Here is a 23,198-nt window from a genome sequence, read left to right as displayed (position 1 = left end):
TGAAGCAAAATAAGGGTCAGTGCCCATCAATGCAGCCTCACCATTGCCACGAGTGCAGCCTGATCCATGCCCATCTGCAGCCTTGGAGGGAACAGGCAGGGGGGCGGGACAAGCGCTGACAGATTACATACAGGAGAATCTCCTGTTTACTCGATGGCCTCTTTAATACAAAGTCCCGCCTCCTATGATAGTCAGAACAGTTGTCCAATGCCAGCCCAGGCGTCAGGCCTTCCTATTACAGAGGCCGCAGAGTAAACAAGAGATTCTCCTGTATGTAATCTGACTGCATTCGTCCCGTCCCCTCCAGAACTGCACAATAAATGCGGTATACAGTGGGGCAAAAAAGTATTTAGTTAGCCACCAATTATATGAGGTATACCTCAACTATGAGAGGCAAAATGTGGAAACAAATCCAGACAATCACATTGTCTAATTTTTGAAAGAATTTGCAAATTATGGTGGAAAATAAGTATTTGGCCACCTACAAACAAGCAAGATTTCTGGCTCTCACAGACCTGTATCTTCTTCTTTAAGAGGCTCCTCTGTCCTCCACTCATTACCTGTATTAATGGCACCTGTTTTAACTTATCAGCATAAGACACCTGTCCACAACCTCAAACAGTCACACTCCAAATTCCACCATGGTGAAGACCAAAGAGCTGTCGAAGGACACCAGAAACAAAATTGTAGACCTGCACCAGGCTGGGGAGACTGAATCTGCAATAGGCAAGCAGCTTGGTGTGAAGAAATCAACTGTGGGAGCAATAATTAGAAAATGGAAGACATACAAGACCACTGATAATCTCCCTCAGTCTGGGGCTCCACGCAAGATTTCACCCCGTGGGGTCAAAATGATCACAAGAACGGTAAGCAAAAATACCAGAACCACGAGGGGGGAACTAGTGAATGACCTGCAGAGAGCTGGGACCAACGTAACAAAGGCTACCATGAGTAACACACTAGATCCTGCAATGCCAGACGTGTCCCCCTGCTTAAGCCAGTACATGTCCAGGCCTGTCTGAGGTTTGCTAGAGAGCATTTAGATGATCCAGAAGAGGATTGGGAGAATGTCATATGGTCAGATGAAACCAAAGTAGAACTGTTTGGTAAAAACACAACTTGCCGTGTTTTGAGGAGAGAGAATGCTGAGTTGCAACCAAAGAACACCATACCTACTGTGAAGCATGGGGGTGGCGGCAACATGCTTTGATGCTGTTTCTCTGCAAAGGGAACAGGACGACTGATCTGTGTACATGAAAGAATGAATGGGGCCATGTATCGTGAGATTTTGAGTGCAAACCTCCTCCCATCAGCAAGGGCATTGAAGATGAAACGTAGCTGGGTCTTTCAGCATGACAATGATCCCAAACACACTGCCTGGGCAACGAAGGAGTGGCTACGTAAGAAGCATTTTAAGATCCTGGAGTGGCCTAGCCAGTCTCCAGATATCAACCCCATAGAAAACCTTTGGAGGGAGTTGAAAGTCCATGTTGCCCAGCGACAGTCCCAAAACATCACTGCTCTAGAGGAGATCTGCATGAAGGAATGGGCCAACATACCAGCAACAGTGTGTGACAACCTTGTGAAGACTTAGGCCCCATTCACACCTGAGGGTTTTGTAGCTTGAAGCCTGAAGCTACAAAACGCTGGAGGGGAAAAAATATATTCTCAATGGAGATAATTCACATCTCCACTCACCTGAAGCCGAACGCCTGAAGCTCAAACAAGTTCTGGACCCTTTTTTGTCGATTGAATCGGGCAGATTTGGGCGTTTTTCTTCTTTTTACATTGGTGACCTTTTGCCCTGCACAAAATCACGGCAAAATGCCACAAAATCATGGTAAAAAACGCAGAAAAATCGTGGCCATTTTATGCCAACAAAGGATATATAACAAAGTATTGAGATGAACTTTTGATATTGACAAAATATTTATTTTCCACCATAATTTGCAAATAATTTCTTTAAAAAACCAGACAATGTGAGTGTCTAGATTTGTTTCCACATTTTGTCTCTCATAGTTGAGGTATACCTATGATGACAATTACAGGCCTCTCATCTTTTTAAGTGGGAGAATTTGCACAATTGATGGCTGACTAAATACTTTTTTGCCCCACTGTATATCTTTGTGGCCTTGGGGATTCGTTGGGGGGCCACAAAAGAGATAAATATCCAAATTAACAGTGGGGCCATATTAAATTGGAACGCAGGCCACAATTGTCCCATGGGCCAGACTTTGGACATGCCTCCTATAGTGTATCAGTTTCAGTTCGCTGAAGTTCAAGAAACCATAAATCTATTTTACTGCAGGCTAAATAATAAATTTGTATAATGTAATACGTATTAGGTCTACATACAATTTGCAATTTAAATTAAATAAGCATGGAAGTGTAGAGCGTGTGTGTGTGTGTGTGTGTGTGTGTGTGTGTGTGTATATATTTAAAAACGTTTGTGCTACTTTGCAACTTTTACTCTCTTCATTCCTAGAAGTGTAGATCCCCAGACAGGAAAAAAAAAACATAATAATTCTTCTTTATTTTTTAACCACTTAAGGACCAGAAGTTTTTTTCCCCCTTAACCACTTAAGCCCCGGACCAATTTTGCAGCCAAATGACCAGGCCCCTTTTTGCGATTCGGCACTGCATCGCTTTAACTGACAATTGCACGGTCATGCGACATGGCTCCTAAACAAAATTGGCGTCCTTTTTTTTCCCCCCACAAATAGAGCTTTCTTTTGGTGGTATTTGATCACCTCTGCGTTTTTTTTTTTTTTGCGCTATAAACAAAAATAGAGCGACAATTTTGAAAAAAATGCAATAAGTGTATATTGATTGGTTTACACGGAGCTGAAGAACGAGGAGAGGTTTGTCTAAACAAACCTCTCCCCGTGCTTCCTAGTGTGGCTGTCACTGATCGTCTGTTACCTGTTATAGGGAAAGACGATCAGTGATGTCACATGCCAAGCCCCGCCCCCCCAACAGTAAAAAAAACACACATCACACTTAACCCCTCCTCGCCCCCTAGTGGTTAACTCCTTCACTGCCAGTGTCATTTATACAGGAATCAGTGCATTTAAATAGCACTGATTGCTGTATAAATGACAATGGTCCCAAAAATGTGTCAAAAATGTCTGTCTGCCATAATGTTGCAGTCTCAATAAAAATCGCTGATCGCCGCCATTACTAGTAAAAAAAAAAAATTATTAAATGCTATAAAACTATCCCCTATTTTGTAAACGCTATAACTTTTGCGCAAACCAATCAATCACCAATTGTGATTTCTTTTACCAAAAATATGTAGAAGAATACGTATCGGCCTAAACTGAGGAAGAAAAGGTTTTTTTTTTTTATATATTTTTGGGGATCTTTATTATAGCAAAAAGTAAAAAGTATTGCATTTTTTTTTTTTTTTAATTGTCGATCTATTTTTGTTTATAGCGCAAAAAATAAAAACCGAAGAGGTAATCAAATACCACCAAAAGAAAGCGCTATTTGTGGGAAAAAAAAGGACGCCAATTTTGTTTGGGAGCCATGTCGCACGACCGCGCAATTGTCAGTTAAAGCAACGCAGTGCCGAATAGCTTTGAAAAAGGCTCTATGAGCTTGCCACATCTTACCACTGGGATTTTTGTCCATTTCTCCTTGCAAAACTGCTCCAGTTCCTTAAAGTTGGATGGTTTGTGCTTGTGAACAGCAATCTTTGGGTCTGACCACAGATTTTCTATTGGATTGAGGTCTGAGCGTTGACTAAGCCATTCCAATGCATTTACATGTTTCCCCTTAAACCACTTAAGTGTTGCTTTAGCAGTGTGTTTGGGGTCATTGTCGTGCTGGAAGGTGAACCTCCATCCTAACATCAAATCACACACAGAGTGGTACAGGTTTTGCTTAAGAATATCCCTGTATTTAGCACCATTCATCTTTCCCTCAACTCGACCAGTTTCCCAGTCCTGACTGCTGAAAAACATCCCCACAGCATGATGGTGTTCTTTGGGTGATGTGTTGGGTTTGCGCCAGACATAGTGCTTTCTCTGGCCAAAAAGTAAAATTTTAGTCTCATCAGACCAGAGCACCTTCCTCCATACATTTTGGGAGTCTCCCACGTGCCTTTTCGCAAACTCAAAACATGCTATTTTGTTTTTTGCTGAAAGTAATGGCTTTCTTCTGGCCACTCTGCCATAAAGCCCAACTCTATGGAGCGTACGGCTTATTGTCGTCCTATGTACAAATACTCCAGTCTCTGCTGTGGAACTCTGTAGCTCCTCCAGGGTTACCTTAGGTCTCTGTGCTGCTTCTCTGATTAATGCCCTCCTTGCCTGCTCCACGAGTTTTGGTGTGCGGCCATATCTTGGCAGGTTTGCTGTTGTGCCATGTTCTTTCCATTTGGTTATGATGGATTTGATGGTGCTCCTAGGGATCATCAAAGATTTGGATAAGTTTACCAACTTAGACTATCGCGTTCTGATCCATCACATATAATTCAGATTAAAAAAAAAAAATTAACTAAAAGCTGTAATGTAACAAAATAGGTAAAAAGCCAAGATGGTGAATACTTTTGCAGGGCACTGTACCTGTGACTCCGTATCTTGCAGTACTGTACAGGACACAAGTCACCCTCCCTTCCATTCTGTAATTACTCTGCATTGTTTGCTACAAAACTAAGGACTCTCAGACTGAGGTAGGGTTATAGGGGATGTGCCCAGGAGGCTTTCAAAAGCTTGCCAGTATCCAATGATATGAGCCTATAACCAAGGGTCTGTGAATACTTTGCTTGTGTCCTGTAATGGACTTCAAGATATGGGATTTACAAGCAAGTCAATATTCCTCAATTTCACTTTACAGGTACATTTTGAAAATGCCATCAGCCAGCAGTTTTCTTACAGGGGGAGGGAGGAAGGCTCAAAAACGTTTCTTTGGATTCTAACACTCCTGAACCTATGTAGGTTGATGCTATTAAAAAGATCCACTAGCATGTACTTAGGAGAAAGCGAAGATGTTCAGAAAAACTTCTGTCTATATTGTAGGGACACTGGGCATTACACAGTTAATTATCCTATCAAAGTCAAAAGAATAATTGCTGCGACTGATGTTCTAGTGCTTGAACAAATAAACTCCATTACTCAGGCTTTGATTCATGAAGCAAAGTTTTTATTCTCTGCTATCCCACTTTGTCATCACAAACAAACTCATCACCGACAGCTGTGAAACTCCTTGCTCTGCTACTCTACTTTACTCTCTACTTTATGGAAATAGAACTCACCCACAGCAATAATATTCAAATAAGAAAAATCCTCCCCTATTAACCACTTCAGCCCCGGACCATTTTGCTGGCCAAAGACCAGACCACTTTTTGCGATTCGGCACTGCTTCGCTTTAACTGACAATTGCGCGGTCATGCGACGTGGATCCCAAATAAAATTGACGTATTTTTTTCCCACAAATAGAGCTTTCTTTTGATGGTATTTGACCACCCCTGCCGTGTTTATTTTTTGCGCTATAAACAAAAATAGAGCGACAATTTTGAAAACGCATTATTTTTTACTTTTTGTTATAATAAATATCCCCCAAAAATATATTTAAAAAAAACGTTTTTCCCCTCAGTTTAGGCCAATACGTATTCTTCTACATATTTTTGGTAAAAAAAAAAAATCGCAATAAGCGATTGGTTTGCGCAAAAGTTATAGCGTTTAGAAAATAGGGGATAGTTTTATGGCATTTTTATTAATATTTTTTTTTACTAGTAATTGCGGCGATCAGTGATTTTTATTGTGACTGCGACATGGCGGACACATCGGACATTTATAACACATTTTTGGGACCATTGTCATTTATACAGCAATCACTGCTATATAAATGCAGTGATTCCTGTGTAAATGACACTGGCAGTGAAGGGGTTAACCAGTGGGTGCCAGTGTAGGGGTTAAGTGTTCCTAGGGGTGTGTTACTAACTGTTGGGGGCTGGGCTTTCATTTCGTGAACACTGATCTCTGCTCCAATCACATGGAGCAGAGATCAACGTCACTAGTTGCTAGGCAGAACGGGGAGATGCTGTTTACAACGGCATCTCTCCGTTCAGCCTCCCCGTGAGACGATCGCGGGTATGCCCGCGGCGATCGAGTCCGCGGGACCCGCGACCAGACTCACGGGGGTCCCGACCAGTACGCGATGGCAGGGCACTCGCGATGGCAGGGCAGCATTAAAGATTAAATGTACCTGTACGCCAATATGCCTGCCCGTGCCATTCTGCTGACATACATTGGCGTGCGCTGGTTGGGAGCTGGTTAATTTGGAGTTCATAGTTCACTTTTGTCATCAGGACCTGTTACCCATGAAACGGTTCCTCTGGTATCCCAATTTGAGACCATTGTGAGACTTTCAGCTGATTGTGACCAAAATTTCCTGTCATTCTGGGCATTCCTTGGTTTTCTACCCATAATCTCCCCATTCACTGCGGGGGCATGGACTATACATTTTACATCTCCCCCCCCCCTCCCCCATTGCAAGGAACATTGTAGCAAACCTTGTTGAATGAGTTCTCCACCAATCAAGGAATCACAAATGATGTGGTCACTACCCAGTTATTACAGCCTGCCTCCGCAATACAATAGGTTTCAAAATGTCTGTGATAAAAAGAATGCCGACCAATTACCTCCTCATCACCTGTATGATTATCCCATTGAACTGCTCCCAGGGACAGAAATACCTTCTGGTCACCTTTTTAATCTGTCAGAACCTGAATTAAAGGATAAGCTCACCTTTTTATCAAAAAAAAATACTTCCTGACAGTATGAAGATTTACCCAGTTTTCACATATAAACCGTTTCATGAAAATATTTTTATGGAAGAATTCTTCCACCTCCTCCTCAACCTGTTAAGGTACAGGGTGAAGAAGAATTTATGATTGAAAGAATTCTTGATGGTCTTTAGAAACAAAGTGCAATCTACAAAAGGTAAAAAACACAATAATTGTTGCACTAAGGTGTTTTCTACCATGCAAGGGTATATCAACTGCAAGATGAGGGAAGAGCTAAAATATCTGAATTATGAATATATAGTCCAAAATGCCAGAAGGGTGAATAGCAGAAGGTCAGTAATTGAATAAAAATAACGTTTTTTGTTTTTTTAGGGGGGTCCATAGCATGGGTGGTTTACCACAGGGAGTGTAGCTGGCACTGTGAAGGCAGCATGCTGAAGGGTAGAAGAACCTCTGGGAGAAATATAAAGAGAACAAGCAGCGCCAATCTAAGTGCAGCAGTATTAAAGGGGTTGTAAAGGTAAGTTTTTCACTTTAATGCATTCTATGCATTAAGGTGAAAAAACATCTGACAGTGCCAGTATAAAAAGGAGTTATTCCTGCGCCTAATCAGGATGAAATCTAGTTTTTGTACCGCTGCACACACTGAAAATGGGGTACTTGAACCCCAATTACAGGATAAAAAAGGCAAGAAGTAGTGATGCGCAGTACTAAATTGGGAAATTTAGCCTGAAAGGCTAATAGATTCTATAGGCACCAAGGTTATTAGGTGATAAGTGTACTACCGCCCAAACTGGAAGGGTGGTGTATAAGGAACCAATGTGCGTGTTTTGTGAGGGAATGGTAAGAGACCCTCACTACTATAACATAATAGCGTTTGGAATAAGCATCAAGTGAATATAAGGGCATAAACGAGAAAAGATCTAATAGTTAAACCTAGTGATTCTCAATGCGATTTTTTTAGAATTGGCATAATCGTATAAAGTGATAGTGCTGAACAATGAGTGGGTCCGTGTAAATGTCTCCTACATCATAACGTGAATTAAATAATATACATAAAGCAATCAACAAAATATATAGTGGTAATTGATGCGATTTGTTAAGATTAACAAAATCGCATAACAATCATGACCGTGACGAACACGCGTCGGGACGCTACCGGAAGTGACGCAATCGAGCTCGAGGCTCGTTTATACCCCACACATGAGATTTATGTTTGTGAGTATTTTAACCATTTATCTGAATAAACTTCAATATTGTTCAAAATTACTACGCTATGGGGCTCCCTTCCTCCTTATCTGTTTAACCCCTTACATAACACCCAACCGCCGAGGTACCCCCCCATGCTGAGTACTGCTGAGCGACCATTTAAAGAGACCAACACGGCGCAATAGGCAGGAGACGTCAGGATTTGGGGACACAGGAACAAGACCTCGAGGGATAAAGATTACCAGGAATCCTGAGGATACATATGTTACATGCTGTTACCTTACAGCTGTAAGGTAAGGGGACACCCATATCTCGAGTACACAGGACCACGTGGGATATATTCACCATCACCACTACCACCACCGATTACATCGCTACTTTATAGTGCACATAAATCTAAACACCAGCACCGTATGCGATTTCCTTGTCATATGCGATTTTCGATATAATCGCTACCGGTTGTCGCACAAGTTTGAATGGACACATTTTGATATGTCATTGTGCAATCTATATAATTTTTTATATTTGTTTATATAGTTTTCAATTATTGTGCACAACCTTTTTGGATTATTTCTAGAGAGATTTTATATTTTTTTTCTCCTTTCTCTAACATTAATATTGTTTAGGCGTTTTTTATTATTTATCTTCTGCCAATTTTGCACGATTGGATTTGCTTCACTGTACTTATATTATTTATTATATGGTAGTAAGACACCCACACGTATTTATTTTATAACCTCTTCCTAGCACTGGCACCTTATGCGATTTTTGTCAGTCACAATCAACCACTCTCTGCACAAAATTGATTCATTGAGTTAGTGACTGTTTTATGTATATTGTTTTTTATGGTGTAGTAGATATTTCCACAGACCTATTTACTGTCTAGCACTGGCACTTTTTATGCGATTTTGTTAATCTTAACAAATCGCATCAATTACCACTATATATTTTGTTGATTGCTTTATGTATATTATTTAATTCACGTTATGATGTAGGAGACATTTACACGGACCCACTCATTGTTCAGCACTATCACTTTATACGATTATGCCAATTCTAAAAAATCGCATTGAGAATCACTAGGTTTAACTATTAGATCTTTTCTCGTTTATGCCCTTATATTCACTTGATGCTTATTCCAAACACTATTATGTTATAGTAGTGAGGGTCTCTTACCATTCCCTCACAAAACACGCACATTGGTTCCTTCTACACCACCCTTCCAGTTTGGGCGGTAGTACACTTATCATCTGACAGTGCCAGCCCCCCCGTTTTACTTACCTGACCCTTCGAAAGTCCCACGCTCGCCTCCGACATCCTCTTCGCCGCTCAGCCTGGCCACTGATTGGCTAGAGTGGATGGATTGAAAGCAGCACAGCCATTGGCTCGTGCTGCTGTCAATCACATCCAATGACCCGGGGCCGAGTGATACAGCCAGCGTCTATAGCTGCTCACTGTATCTCGGGAGAGCGCCCGCAAGTACTTCTCACCATGCGAGGGAGCTCGCATGAAGGTGAGAAGTACTTGCTGGGGGAAGCCGAGACAGCCGTCGAAGGACCCCAGAAGACCAGGTTCGGGGCCACTCTGTGCACAACGAGCTGCACAGTGGAGGTAAGTATAACATGTTTGTTGTTTAAAAAAAAAAAATCCCTTTACAACCACTTTAAGATACGTTTAATCAAATGGTAATGCACTTACTCAAGGTAAGGTAAAAACAGGCACATCTTATATTGTCAGATGGATGACAGGAATCCAAAGAAGAAACATCCAGACAGTGCTTCAGGGTCTTGCTTGGCGGCACCAGTGGTTTCCGGTGTCTGATGCCTGATGAAGGAGCACCGGCAGAATTAAGAAGTGAAACAAGGCAGAGGATCTGGCTGACAAGTGCCTGGAGATTGAGATACTATATGCACATAACCCCCTGGGGGTACAGGGATCCGTTAGTGGGGACCTGAGGGGCGAGCACAGAAGTCACCGATTTTTCTTTGAATGAGGACTAAAGTCACCTTATCGTCTAGTCGTATGAAGATGCGCTACATATAGAACTTTCTCCTATGGAATTTTTAATGATATTTTGCAGATTTTGCACATTAGACTATAAGGAATTTTGAACACAGCTCCTACTGCACTTTGGTTTTGCACAGGTTTATCTATTCATTCATTCTTTATTTTTATTCTTATGTACATATATACACTTTTTTCTTGTATTTTTTGCACACTTTGGATATTTTTGCAATTTTGCACATTTTTTGTGGACTCTATTCAGTATCCAATCATTACAGTGGATTTGATTGAGACACCAGTTACACTTTTTTGGAGATTCCTAATGCGGATTGAATGAACTATATAGAGACATTGAGGTGTGAAGTTACACTGATTTACATAGGATAATACTGTCCCTTTAACCTTATTGCTTCTTTTTAATTTTTCAAAATGTTCTCTGTTTTAATTATGCAGTAATGATGTAATATACCTCACCAGCCTAAATTATCCCTATTACACAATACCTTCATATATTTAGTAGGTGCGTATAGAAAAAAGGGGGGGGTCTCTCGGATTACTCCCTGTGGTAATCACCATACACCTAAGTTACGGAAAAGTACATAGAATTTCCTAAGTCTCTTTTGGACTATATAGTCCTGTTCTAGATATCAATGTACTTCTTATAATGTGGAGGACTCTAACTTCTTCCTGTCTTAGGCGGGCCATTGGCTCAACATAGCAGAGAGACCTCAGAACACCTCTATATGATAAGGGTGTACCCTAGAACACATATTTCTGAGGTAGCGCCTGGGTCCCTATTTATATATCATGCTCTGAACGTGTGCATGTCACCAGCACGATCCCATTGAGACTAGGAACTCCTCGAGTGATGACTTCCTCCTGGGCTCTGCAGTCAAAGCTCGGAACACTGGAAACCACTGGCACCGCTGAGCAAGACCCTGAAGCGCTGTCTGGATGTTCGTTCTTTGGATTCTTGTCATCCATCTGACAATTTAAGATGTGCCTACCATTTCATTAAACTTATCTTAATACTGCTGGACTTAGATTGGCGCTGCTCGTTCTCTTTATAAATCTACAAAAGGTCCACTATGCTGCTCACAGGTGAGCCAGCTCCAACAGCATAATTTCCTCACTGCAGGGTGCTCGCTCAGTCACAGCTGAAGCAATAATTAAAGGAAAATCTGGATGGCTGCACACCAAATTGAGATCCAAATGGCTTTATTCACATACAACCATGAAGAGCACTACATGTACACATTCTTGGGAACCTGAGCAGAATGCTCATGCTCCCAGACTGACAAGAGTTCCACCAGAGGTTTCCAGGGGCCGTCTTGGAAGGAGGGGAGTACTGTCAGGGTCTGCATCTGAACCTGCAACTTCTGCGGTGTCTGGCTGTAGCTTTTCTCGCTGTGCCACCTGAGAAGTACAGTCTCGCCTTGTACCTTCTGATGAATTTTTAACTATTTGCTCCTCCCAAGAACATCAGATTGAAGCCACATCTCAGCACTTCCTCTTTGCCAGATTACTGTGCTATTCTCCAGCCAATATCTTGCTCCTTTCACTCCTGCTGCCATCGATATATCTTCGCTGCCACTCGTCAAATTTTGGCTTGTTTCTGAAAGACACTTCTGCTTAATCCCAAGCTGCAACCATTTGTTATTGGCCTTTGGCTCGTTTCTCAACTATTCTTCTGCTTGATCTCAACCTGCAACCATCTGGTACTGACCTTTGGCTTGTTCCTTGTCTACGCTTCTCTTTGATCCCTACCTGCTACCAGACCCTGGCCTGCTCACCTTCTGATGGAGCGATCCTGAGGACAGCAACCTGGCATTAGCACACAGCAAAACCCATCTCCACCATCCGCTCTGGTGAAGATCGGTTAGGGCTTAGACCCCGTGCCTTGGGTGAGTCCATGTCATCTGCCAGGGTGACCGGTTTGTGTACTTATCCTGCTGGTTGGTCACAACCTCTCTGTTATAGCTACTGGTCTCTGACCCTAACCCATGACGTATTGTCTTTCAGAATGTGTTTTTTTTTTTTTTTTTTTTTTATGGGGGGTCTGGCTCACTTTTTACAGTGTGTGTTTTTCAAACAGTTTTTTTGGATGTATACTTCCATTGCAAGAAGACATTTTGGGGGGGCAATTCAGACCTCCCAACTATTAGTGACCTTTTCTAGCTGTTGAAGCAGATCTTTATACATCTTTGTTTTATTTGCTCAAGGTTTTGTAATTCTGTACAGCCAAAATTGTGAATAACACATCTGCTACACAGTAGAACATGCACAACTGTTTCAGCCATGCAGTTTATGTTCCCGCCACACTGCTTAGTAAACGATGCATCAGCATCTTCTACTAACCAATTAGCAGGGATAAAATCCAGAAAGCCATTAAATTGAACTGGGAAGTAATAAAGCAAAACCAGAATGTAGTAGTTTGACCTTTCTGGCTGCACAGTGTGACAAGTGGGAGTAAATGAAAGGATTGGCTACACCGTGTATATCATAGGATTGGCTGCTGCACAAAAAAATGCAAAATCCCTTGGCTGTTAAACTGTACACTTGTATACATAGCCATTTGCCTGTATTCCACTTTGACATAGACACAATCAGCATGGCAGGTAGCCTATTTGACTTTTATATTTTTTATAGTGGGTAGTAGCTGTTGAGTGCTGCACTGCTGCCACAGGGCAGTATTGCTGTTAAATTCAACCTCCTTCCCATATAAACACCTAGTTTGTGTAGCTTTGGTTACTGTATAAATGAATAGTTGTTCAAGCAGACATTCTTTACTACTCTAAAGCTGACCGTACACTGGGTATTCAATCAAGCTCTTGTATGAACAACCTTTTGGGTGCAGTGAGGGCTGGTGTAATGCTCGTTTTTATTTACTTGGCAACTTTATTCCAAGTGCACAAAGTGACATTCTGCTGTACGGTGATATGCCGTGCCTTCCAGTAATAACCAAGCCTGTATTTTTATCGCAGCTCACTGCACCTCTGGGCTGTGTTGCAGTGTGAAAGGGGCACATTGAACACCAATTGTTTTCTATGTGCCCTAGAAGTGACTTCATGTTTTCCCAGTGGGGGAAAAAGCCGTTACCACACTAGTGTGAATGAGCCTTTACTCTGATATTGCATTGTATTTTATATTAAGAGCGCTTGTTTGTCTGCAGTTTTGTAAGGTTTTCGTTGCAGTAGTTGCTTACACATACAACAGGTTAGGAGAAAATGTATCATAACATGCTTTCTTGTGTTATGGATGAGGGGAATAATGACATTGGAGAAATGAAAAAAATCTGCCAATGCCTGTATATACTAATCACAAACTTTTAATATGACAAGTTCCTGATTCATATAGCTTATTTTAGGCTGTTTTTTTATTTTTCTTTCTAGATAGGAACTAACCCAACTAGTATTGACAATGTGGACATTAAGAAAGATCAAGGAGTAAAGCTGAAGCCTGGCCATGTCTTATATGTGGTAAATAAGCTGTATCCTTACACTGTAGAATTTGTAAGAGAATCAGGCCAGTCTGATTCCAGAGACCAACAGAAGAAAGGCGCCAGCAAGAGGCCACATGAGAATTCTCAAAATAAAAGCGTAGAAACAAAGTGCTCAAAAATGCAATCTAACGACGTGCTGGATGTTAACAAGAGTGCAGATGATACGTCAGCTGAGCAGCAACAACATGCTTCTCAGGTACCTTTTTTTTTTCATAAAACTTGTCTCTTTACGGTTACTGTGCTGTTACTCTGGTACCATCATTGTACTTTACTTTGCCTTGTGTGCTTTCTTCATGTATAATTTATGTTTGTACTTAAAGATTGTTCTATACTTTTTTTTTTTTTCCCTCTCTGTAGTCTGCAGTAGGACACTGGAGTCAAGGGCTAAAGGTTTCTATGCAGGATCCCAAGATGCAGGTATATAAAGAGAAACCTATCATTTATTTTTATTGACTAACCCTAATCTATTAGTGAAAAGACAAGTGCATTAGTGGATGACACATTAAATCTGAAGCAAAGTATGACATCAGAGCAAAGGCGTGCCGATTTTGTTTTCTTAGGGAGGCATTTAAAGAAGTGCTTTTTCATAGAATGACATGTCACAGTATACATTCTTCCTTACAATAAAGATGGTATATGACCCAAAAATTGGTGAAGCATTGACTTTAGAGCTGCAGGACAGCTCAGTGTTTTTTTTTTCAGTCAGTGGTGTCACCACTCGTCAGTGTTTTCCAGTGAAAGGAGGTAATTCTACCTGAATAAAAAGAGCAGAAAAACCCTTAGAACTTGCAACTTTAAAGGCCCATTCACATTAACACAATGCATTAAAAAAAATGCACATTCACCATTTTCCCAATGTAACATGCCTCAGCATTCCTACTCGATCAGAAAAAAAGTCTGGGTTGGAGATCAGACATGACTGGGGAGATGAGGGTATTCTCTCTTTCGTTCATTGACGGACACAGCTCCATTAAATCTTGACCGTAGGGTTATTACGCCACCTTCAGGAGAGGACTAGGCAGAACATGAATTGCATGTGAAAACAGAACTGTACAGGGTGTGTTTCCTCTGGCTACAACCCCTCAGCCTGCTTCCTGCAGCTCAGTTTTTTTCTGCCTAGTGAAGGAGAAGGACCTAGGCGGGATTTTTTTCTGGAATTTGCCTTTTGCGCAAGATATTGATCCTGTGATCTGCTATCAACAGCCAGCTGGATGACAGGCTGGATAATGTAGATCCTCGTAGTCTCCCCAGCCTGGCCATCGAGCATGTGCAGGCCCTAGCTACGTGCTGGGTTGGCCACAACATGCCCCTCAGGAGCCAGGGGCGGCCGGTGAGCTACATACTCCGGGGCACACATATGACCGGACTACGGATGTCTTTGTCACAGTGTGCCGTGGCCAGCAGCCACCCCATACTGCTCGAGTGTGGGTCTGATGGGATGCCTTCAGCTTGTCCGGACGGTAAGTACAGCTGGGCATTCCCTGGGAGTTCGATTAGGGGGTCCCTTTTCTGCCTTTCCTCTCTCCCTGTCCCTGTATCCCCCCCCCTGTGGGGGATGCTGTATGGCTGGGCTGTGGTGCGGTGTATGTACCTGGGCTGGGGGTCCTCTGGGGGGCTCTGGCCTTGGCTGGGGGCTGCACTGGCTGTGTCCATGTGCTGTCATCTGTCTCTCTGCTGGTGTCTGTGGGCTCTGCATTTCCTACCGCCATATCGCTGACCGCCGCCATTTCTGTGTACAGCATGGTCCTCTGCCATTTTCTGTTCGTCTCTGTGAGCAGCATGGTTGTCTGCCATTTTCTCGGAGTCCGGTGGCCATTTTCCTGTTTCTATACAAGAACGGCTGGTGGCCATTTTCTTGTAGCCTTAGCGCGGTTTTTCTCCCCAGCTCTGATTCCTGTGCCTCAGAACAGCGTGGTTTTTACTCCTGGACACTTGTGAGCTGATACAGTGATCACCGACAGCACAGCGCAGCACTTGGTGTCATGGCGTCAGAAGCTGGCATTTCTGCCCCAGATCTCCCTGCAATTGCAACTGGCTTGCCTGCAAATAATGCAGTGCCTTTGGACTCTGTCGGCGGTCCTTGAAACGTTCATTGCCAGGGTGGAAGCGGGGTGCGGGCGCAAGGGGGGTAAAAAATGGCCCCTGCCCCCCCCATCCTCGCTAGTTGGACAACTTACCACCGCTGTGCAGGATACCCTGAAAATAGAGGATGCAGCAGGATCCTCTGCTGAGGTGGTGGTCCCTTTTGGGTCCCGCAAGCAAGCCCGTACACCTAAGGTGTTTCTGTATCCAGCTTATTTTGATAAGTTCATATACAAAGAATTGGGAAGCCCACAATGGACCTTTTTGGTCCCAAAAAGAATGGCAGTGCGTTACCCCTTTGAAGAGAGCTTCCTTAAAAAAATGGTCGGCTCCCCCGGCCGTTGACTCCCCAGTATCCAGGTTAAATAAAGTAACCACAATTCTGGTAGAAGGGGCTCCTGCATTTAAGGACCCTACCGACAGGAGGGCCGAGGCAGTGGCCTAGTCCATGTTTATGGTAGTGGGGTCAGCGCTATGACTGGTACTGGCTATGGCATTAGTGTCGCAGACCCATACTGAGTGGGCAAAACTATTGCACCGTGAATTGGAGAAGCAGCAGTCTCCTCCAGTCTGTGTAGAACTAGCAGACCAGTTGGTGCACAGCCTTAAAGAGGAAGTAAACCCTGATGAGTTTACTTCCTCTTTCATTCCCTGCAAAGGCAAAGCATAATGGACTACTATGCATCGCATAGTAGCCCATTATGTGTCACTTACCTGACACAGGAGCCAGCGAAGTCGCCGCTGTCCCCTGTAGTCCGCCGCATCCATCTTGTTGGTGGGGTCTCGCAGCTCCGCCGCTGTCATTCGGCGAAGCCGCGATGACGTCACTCCCGCGCATGCGCACGGGAGCCGACACGCGCGGCAGCTCCGTCGCTGAGAATGCCGTGCTCAGTGCGCCTGCGCGCCGCTGTCTACGGCGCGCAGCTGTCTACAGCGCATGCGCCGTAGACAGCGGTGCTTGTTTTCGGGCAAATATCTCCTAAACCATATAGGTTTAGGAGATATTGCTTGGACCTACAGGTAAGCCTTAATCTAGGCTTACCTGTAGGTCAAAGTGGTTTGTAAGGGTTTACAACCACTTTAAGTATGTCTGTGATCCAGCCCTGTATACACTTCCCCTGCTCTCCAGAACATCAGTATCAGCAGTGGTGCTGCGGCGCCTGATTTGGCTAAAATGCTGGTCTGCGGACTAGGCATCTAAAAAAGCTTTGACGGATTTGCCCTTCCTTGGTGAGCGGCTATTTGGAGCTTTGGATGACATTATTAAGAATGTCACAGGTGGGAAGAGCACATTGCTCCCACAGTCCAAGAAGGGTAAGGAGCCACGCCGCAGCCAAGGGCCCTCCTTTTCCGCTTTTTTGTCCACCCAGGACTTCAGGTAAGCGCTCTGTCCGACAGAGCGACTGCTGAGGGACAAAAGCGCCCCTGGTCTCGCAAGCCTGCGAGCAAAAGTACTACTGCATGATGGTTTACCCCCGCCCAACACACGGGTGGGGGGTCGCCTTCGGGAGTTTGCAGCTCGTTGGGCCTCTCGGCTGTCCAACCAATAGGTCTGCAAACTGATTTAATCGGGCTACAAGATAGAGTTCCTCTCTTGGCCACCAAAAAGATTTTTTTTTTTTCCCTCCAGCATACCTTTACACCCGGCTCGCCGGGAGGCCCTGTTTGGGGCAGCAAGTGCCTGTTCAAAAACTGGTAAGGTTTCAGGGATTCTACTCCAATCTGTAGCCCCCAAAAGGATGGGGTATGTCCAATCCTGGACCTAAAAGCCCTCAATTGCTTTGTGAAAGTACAAAGGTTCAGAATGGAATCAGTTCGCTCTGTAGTCGCTGCACTCAATCAGGGCGACTCCCTGGCGTCTTTGGACATCCGGGACGTGTACTTGCATATACCCATATGCCGTGGGGGAAGAGCACTACCAGTTTGTGGCTCTGCCCTTTGATAAAGACTCTGGGTGCTGAAGCCAGGCCAAAGTATTGGCTCCAATTTTGGCGTTGTGACAACGAGGGATCGCAATCGTGGGTTACCTAGACGATCTCCTTCTGAGAGAAGCTTCCATCTCAGAATTGAGGGAGGATGTGGCGATCACCATGCAAACTCTACAGGAGTTTGGGTGGGTGTTGAACCTCAAAGTCGGTACTAGTGCCGACTCAGCGCCTGGAGTACCTAGGCTTACTGCTGGACTCCGTGGAAGACAAACTGCAGACTTTCACAGCTGTTGTGAAGCGGTTGATGAACCGCAGGTGGTCGTCGATGCGTTTCTGCATGCGAGTTCTGGGCCTCATGGTAGCCTCCTTTGAGGCGGTACCGTATTCCCAATTTCACAACAGAGTCTTGCAGAGGAAGAATTGTCCAAATGGGACAAATCTCCATTATCCCTGGATCGGCAGATTCGGGTGAGCCAGTTAGTCAGTGGCTCCGTTTGCGAAGGTCTCCGGCCCTTCGGCGGTGGCATATGTCAACAATCAAGGAGAAACGAGGAGCTCTGCTGCAGCACGAGAGGTCGCTCACATCCTTCGGTGGGCAGAGCGACACATGCCAGCCCACATCCTGAGAGTAGAAAACTGGCAAGCGGACTATCTAAGTCAACAGATGCTGGACCCAGGAGAATGGTCATTGCATCCAGAGGTGTTCAGGCTTCTTTGCCTGGGGTGGGGCACACCAGATGTGGACCTTCTGGCCTCTTGGATCAATCGAAAGGTGCAGAGGTTTGTGTCCAGGTCAAGAGATCCTTGGGCAGACTTGTCAGACGCGTTGGTGGCTCCATGGGAGAGGTACCAGCTGATTTACACCTTCCCTCTGCTCAAACTGTTGCCTCGTCTGCTTCGCAGAGTGGAGGCCGAGGGGATTCCAGTGATGCTGATTGCTCCAGATTGGCCTTGTGTCCCTGGTACACCGACATAGTATGCCTGGTGAAGGATACTCCCTGGCGGATGCGAGAAGACCTCCTATCACAAGGTCCAATACTCCATCCTGCTTTACCACCACTGGTTTTAACGGCATGGCTGTTGAAAGCCAGGTGCTAAGGAACCAAGGTCCGTCGGACTCGGTAATCTCCACTATGCTGATGGCACGAAAATCTTCTTCTCGGAAGATATACCATCATACATGGAAAGCTTATATCTCCATGTGTGAGGAGATGAGGTGGCGTCCGCACCTATTCCGTTACCAGAATCCTGCTGTTCTTACAGCGAGGAGTGGACCAGAAACTGGCTTTAAGCACCATCGAGGGACAGTTATCAGCCTTGGCTGTCCTTTTCCAATGACCCCTTGCGTCTCACTTATTGGTAAGCACCTTTAAGCACCTGGTAAGCACCTGCGACCACCCCTACCTCTGTGGGATCTGAACCTGGTGCTATCGGCGCTTCAAAAACCGCTGTTTGAGAACATCAGGGAAATTCCCTTGTTGACGCTCAGAAAGTGGTCTTTCTAGTGGTTATTACATCTGCCAGGAGGGTTTCTGAGTTGGCGGCCTTGTCATGCAAGTCGCCCTATCTGGTTTTCCACAAGGATAAGGCGGTGTTGCGTCCACAACCTTCTTTTCTTCAGAAGGTGGTTTCGGCCTTCCATCTCAATAAGGAAATTGTGTTACCATCTCTGTGTCCTAAGCCGACACACCCTAGGGAGGTGGCCCTCCATTCCCTGGACCTGGTCTGGGCCTATATCTGTCGGCCACGGCTCCCTTCCGGAAGTCGGATTCTCTGTTTGTTTCGGTAGCTGCTCCGAAAAAAGGGCTGGCGGTCTCATCGACCACCATTTCACGGTGGATCAGACAGATCGTGGTCCAGGCTTACGCCTTGAAGGGGGCCGGTGCCCCCCTTTCCTTTCATGGCCCATTCCATCAGGGCAATTGGGACCTCTTCGGCTTTCCGACATCAAGCATCTGTCTCCCAGGTGTGTAAGGCGGCGACTTGGTTGTCCGTTCACGCTTTCACAAAGTTCTACAAAGTTGATGTAAGCGCATCTTCAGATGCTTGCTTTGGCTGCAAGGTTTTGCAGGCGGCCGTGTAATCGTTGCAATTTACATTGTTTTTTTCTTGTTAGAGTGAGTTTTGGTTCTCAATGCATTCTGATGCATATGTTGACTGCAGGTTCTGATGTGGTCGGTTCAGATGGTGACTCCTTTGTTGAGGAGCACCTTTGGTTGTGGGTGAAGTTATGTTTGCTGTTTCCACCCCTCGTTCTGACACTGCTTGGGGATGTCCCTACGGTCGAGATTTAATGGAGCTGTGTCTGTCAATGTCTGTACTCACCGTAAAATCCTTTTCTCTGAAGTTCATTGACGGACACAGCACCCACCCCTCCTATTTTATGTTATACTGCTTGTTGATGTACTGAGCTGCAGGAAGCAGGCTGAGGGGTTATAGCCAGAGGGACCGCCCCCTGGGCGTAACTGTACAGTTCTGTTGTTTTCACATGTATTGCATGTTCTGCCTAGTCCTCTCCTGAAGGTGGCGTAATAACCCTATGGTCAAGATTTAATGGAGCTGTGTCTGTCAATGAACTTCAGAGAAAAGGATTTTACGGTGAGTACCAAAATCCTATGTTTTCTCTGTTGGGGTACACTGTATGGTTCCTTTCATATTATCTACTGTATTGTCTAAAGCTGTATCCTTTTTCAGGGTGTTCTTTTTGATATCACTGTACATAACTAATAAGTGCATTTTGTCAATTGGAATAAAGAGCTTTATGTTGCTAAAAATCACCTTGTTTGAGTATTGTTGAATATTCTTCTTGTTTTGATAAAGGTCTTCAAAAATGATAAAGTAGTGGTAATCAAGGACAAGTACCCCAAGGCACGCTACCACTGGCTTGTTTTACCATGGCAATCCATTTCCAGTCTAAAAGCACTTAGATCAGAACATTTAAATTTGTTACAGCACATGTATGAAGTTGGGGAGAATATTATACAGGAACATTCATCTCTGAGTAGAGCAAAGTTTAGGCTTGGGTACCATGCTATTCCAAGCATGAGGTAAGATATTTTGCATTTTTGTGTGGGTAACCTGAAATATTATTTCCAGTCATTTTCCTACGGTATGCAAGTAATAGTTTATTTTTTCCTCTACATAGTCATATTCATTTACATGTCATAAGTCAAGATTTTGATTCTCCTTGCTTGAAAAACAAGAAACACTGGAATTCTTTCACTACAGAATATTTTTTAGATTCTAAAGGTAAGAGTTGCCTTTTTCAAGGAATAATATAACATTCTATTTTTTCTTTTATTTTTAAGTTAATGGCAGTTGCTACTACTGTTGCATTTTACCTGATGACTCTTAACAACAAATCCCTAATCACCTTGTATACCAGCTGATCATAAATATTTTTGGAATTCAGTATGAACGTTTCGATTGTAAAAATGTCTGAAGATTAAGTTGCTTTGCTTTTGCAAATGCAGGATGCAATAAAGTAAGCCTTTTTTTTAACATTTAAAATTAAAAGTTGTTACTTTAAACAGGCACCATAGAAAACTCCTCTCTGTGATCCTCTGCGGTGCCAGCTTTACTTTATGACTTCAAAGCTAATCCATGTTATCTGTCATTCTCCTACCCAATGAACATACACTTATTAACTACTTAGTGTTACTAAATCCCAAACAGTAAAATCAGTCTGTATATGCAGTAAAGCATGCTTGTTGTACTCACTGTAGAACATACAGGGTTAATCCTCTGCATTATGTAAAGGCTGTTTGATCCTGTCTTCCCTGTTCCTCCCCTTCTTCCGCAGTCCCCAGTCTATCTGCTGATAGGACAGTGAGAGCAGAATGAAAAATCTTCACAAGACTTCTCTATACTGCTGAGAAAATGTATTTAGCCATTTATATTTACTAAAATGATTGCATTTCCATGTTGTGTGTACTGTGGGAGACCAGAGTGAATGCAGGATCCTGGGTTTAGTAACACTTTAAGCCCTCTTTTTGGGTTGTGGAATTCCAGTTTGCATGGCTTAGTTCTGAAGTTGGGCTGTAAAAAAGCAGGATTGTCTGGCTAATAGCAGTGTCTTGTGGTATCCGCTGTAAGGCAGGACTTTACTGTACTTTTCGCTCCATAAGACGCACATGACCATAAGGCGCACCTAGGTTTTAGAGGAGGAAAACAAGAAAAAAAAATATTCTGAACCAAATGGTGTCCTAAAATATTTACCAGTGCCCATGAAATGCGACCTGACCATTGCACATAAATGCAGCCTCTATGTGCCCCCACTGCAGCATCTTTGCCCACCAATTGCAGCCTCTGTGCCCACGGTCATTCCTTGGATAACACAGCGCTCTCCTCCCTCTGTCCTCCGGCGCTCGTATGTCACGGAGCTTTGTCTGTGTGAAAGGTCCCACCCCCCTAGACCGGCTCATGTGTTAGGTATAATACTGATTCAATCTATTATCACACAAGCCGGTCTAGGGGGGCGGGACCTTGCACACAGACCCAGCTCCATGACATACGAGCGCTGGAGGACAGAGGGAGGAGAGCACTGCAGTCACAGGTAGGACAGTCCGGCCCTTCTCACAGGGGCTTCAGAGGTCTGTCCTCCGCTCTCCTGCCTCTCTTTTGGTGGTGATGGCGGAGGGCGTTGCCATCGGCGCGGGGGGGGGGCGGTGCCTAACATGCATTCGCTCCATAAGATGCAGAGACCTTTCCCCCATATTTCTGGGGGAAAAAAAAGTGCATCTTATGGTGCAGAAAATACGGTAACTTATTGGCCTCATGTACACTGCTGCTGCTAAATGGACGTTTAGGAGCAGTTGGGCATTTTTCTCAACTGCTCCTGGACTCTTCTCTATGCTATCTTATCAGTACATGTACACAGGGTCCTTTATAGTAGTTTCTAGGCAGTTGAGTTTAGAGGCTTTTTTTTCGAAAGCAAACGCTGAGTTTAGAGGCATTTCAAGTGCCAAATGCTTCTAAATGTGGTAACTCACGTTTAGCCTCCTTTTGTTTACAGGCGTTTTTCATTTTTGCCTATTTTTTCAAACACAGCAAAACTGATAGTAGACGTTTGGTGAGAGACGATTCGTTCTTTTCAGATTTGTTCTTCAGTTCGTTACTGCTCTTCAGTTTGTGCTTGTGGGTGCGTATCTGATTATCAGTGCGTGTAGTCAGTAAGCATTTGTTTCTCATTGTGGACTATATCTTGGTATAGTACGCTTTGATATGCATTGCTTATTATCTGCTTGCTTCTGCTTTTCAGGTCGTTCTTTCAGGCATTGCTGTTTATCGGTGCTTTCTGTTGTCCGTTCTGACTAGCTGAAGGACATTAAGTACTCTACACGCTACTATTACCTTGTCTCTTCCCATAGTTATCTAGTTTATAAAACCCTACTAAGCACACTGATATAAGGTTACTTATGAAAACACACACACTGCTGCTAGAAAACACTATCTTATTTATTTCCCAAGGAAATAAGGAAAGCTAACAAAGTATTAAAAAGACATTACAATATCACAAAGCTTACAATCAGAACATATAATACAAGAATATGAAAGATACTTATCACATGGTCCTCCGTGAGGCTTTGCTGCATCGGCTAGGCTCAGACCAGGAGAGGGCCTTCATGAGGTTTAGGCCGGAGCCATCACCCAGAGTAGGCCTCAAGATGGCCGAATCATCAGGTCAGCAGAAACACAGCCTCGTGAGAGGCTCTGTGCAGCG

The 23,198-nt window shown here is 44.0% G+C and overlaps 1 protein-coding gene across 2 annotated transcripts in view; it reads left to right on the top strand.

Moving 5' to 3' along the window:
• Positions 1 to 23,198, top strand: part of APTX (aprataxin) — a 55,756-nt gene that overhangs the window by 18,798 nt on the left and 13,760 nt on the right. For both annotated transcript variants that reach the window (XM_077476260.1, XM_077476261.1), the window contains exons 4-7: positions 13,357 to 13,662; positions 13,824 to 13,883; positions 20,297 to 20,523; positions 20,622 to 20,725. In XM_077476260.1, coding sequence (XP_077332386.1) covers positions 13,357 to 13,662; positions 13,824 to 13,883; positions 20,297 to 20,523; positions 20,622 to 20,725 — 697 coding nt within the window. The remainder of the gene's footprint in view (positions 1 to 13,356; positions 13,663 to 13,823; positions 13,884 to 20,296; positions 20,524 to 20,621; positions 20,726 to 23,198) is intronic.

Source organism: Lithobates pipiens, unplaced genomic scaffold (genome assembly GCF_037356315.1).
Source record: "Lithobates pipiens isolate NorthernLeopardFrog02 unplaced genomic scaffold, aLitPip1_a1.2 Scaffold_13, whole genome shotgun sequence".
Taxonomy (NCBI): Eukaryota; Metazoa; Chordata; class Amphibia; order Anura; family Ranidae; genus Lithobates; species Lithobates pipiens.
The sequence above is the reverse complement of the archived record's forward strand: the minus strand, read 5'-3'. Positions and strand labels throughout refer to the sequence as shown.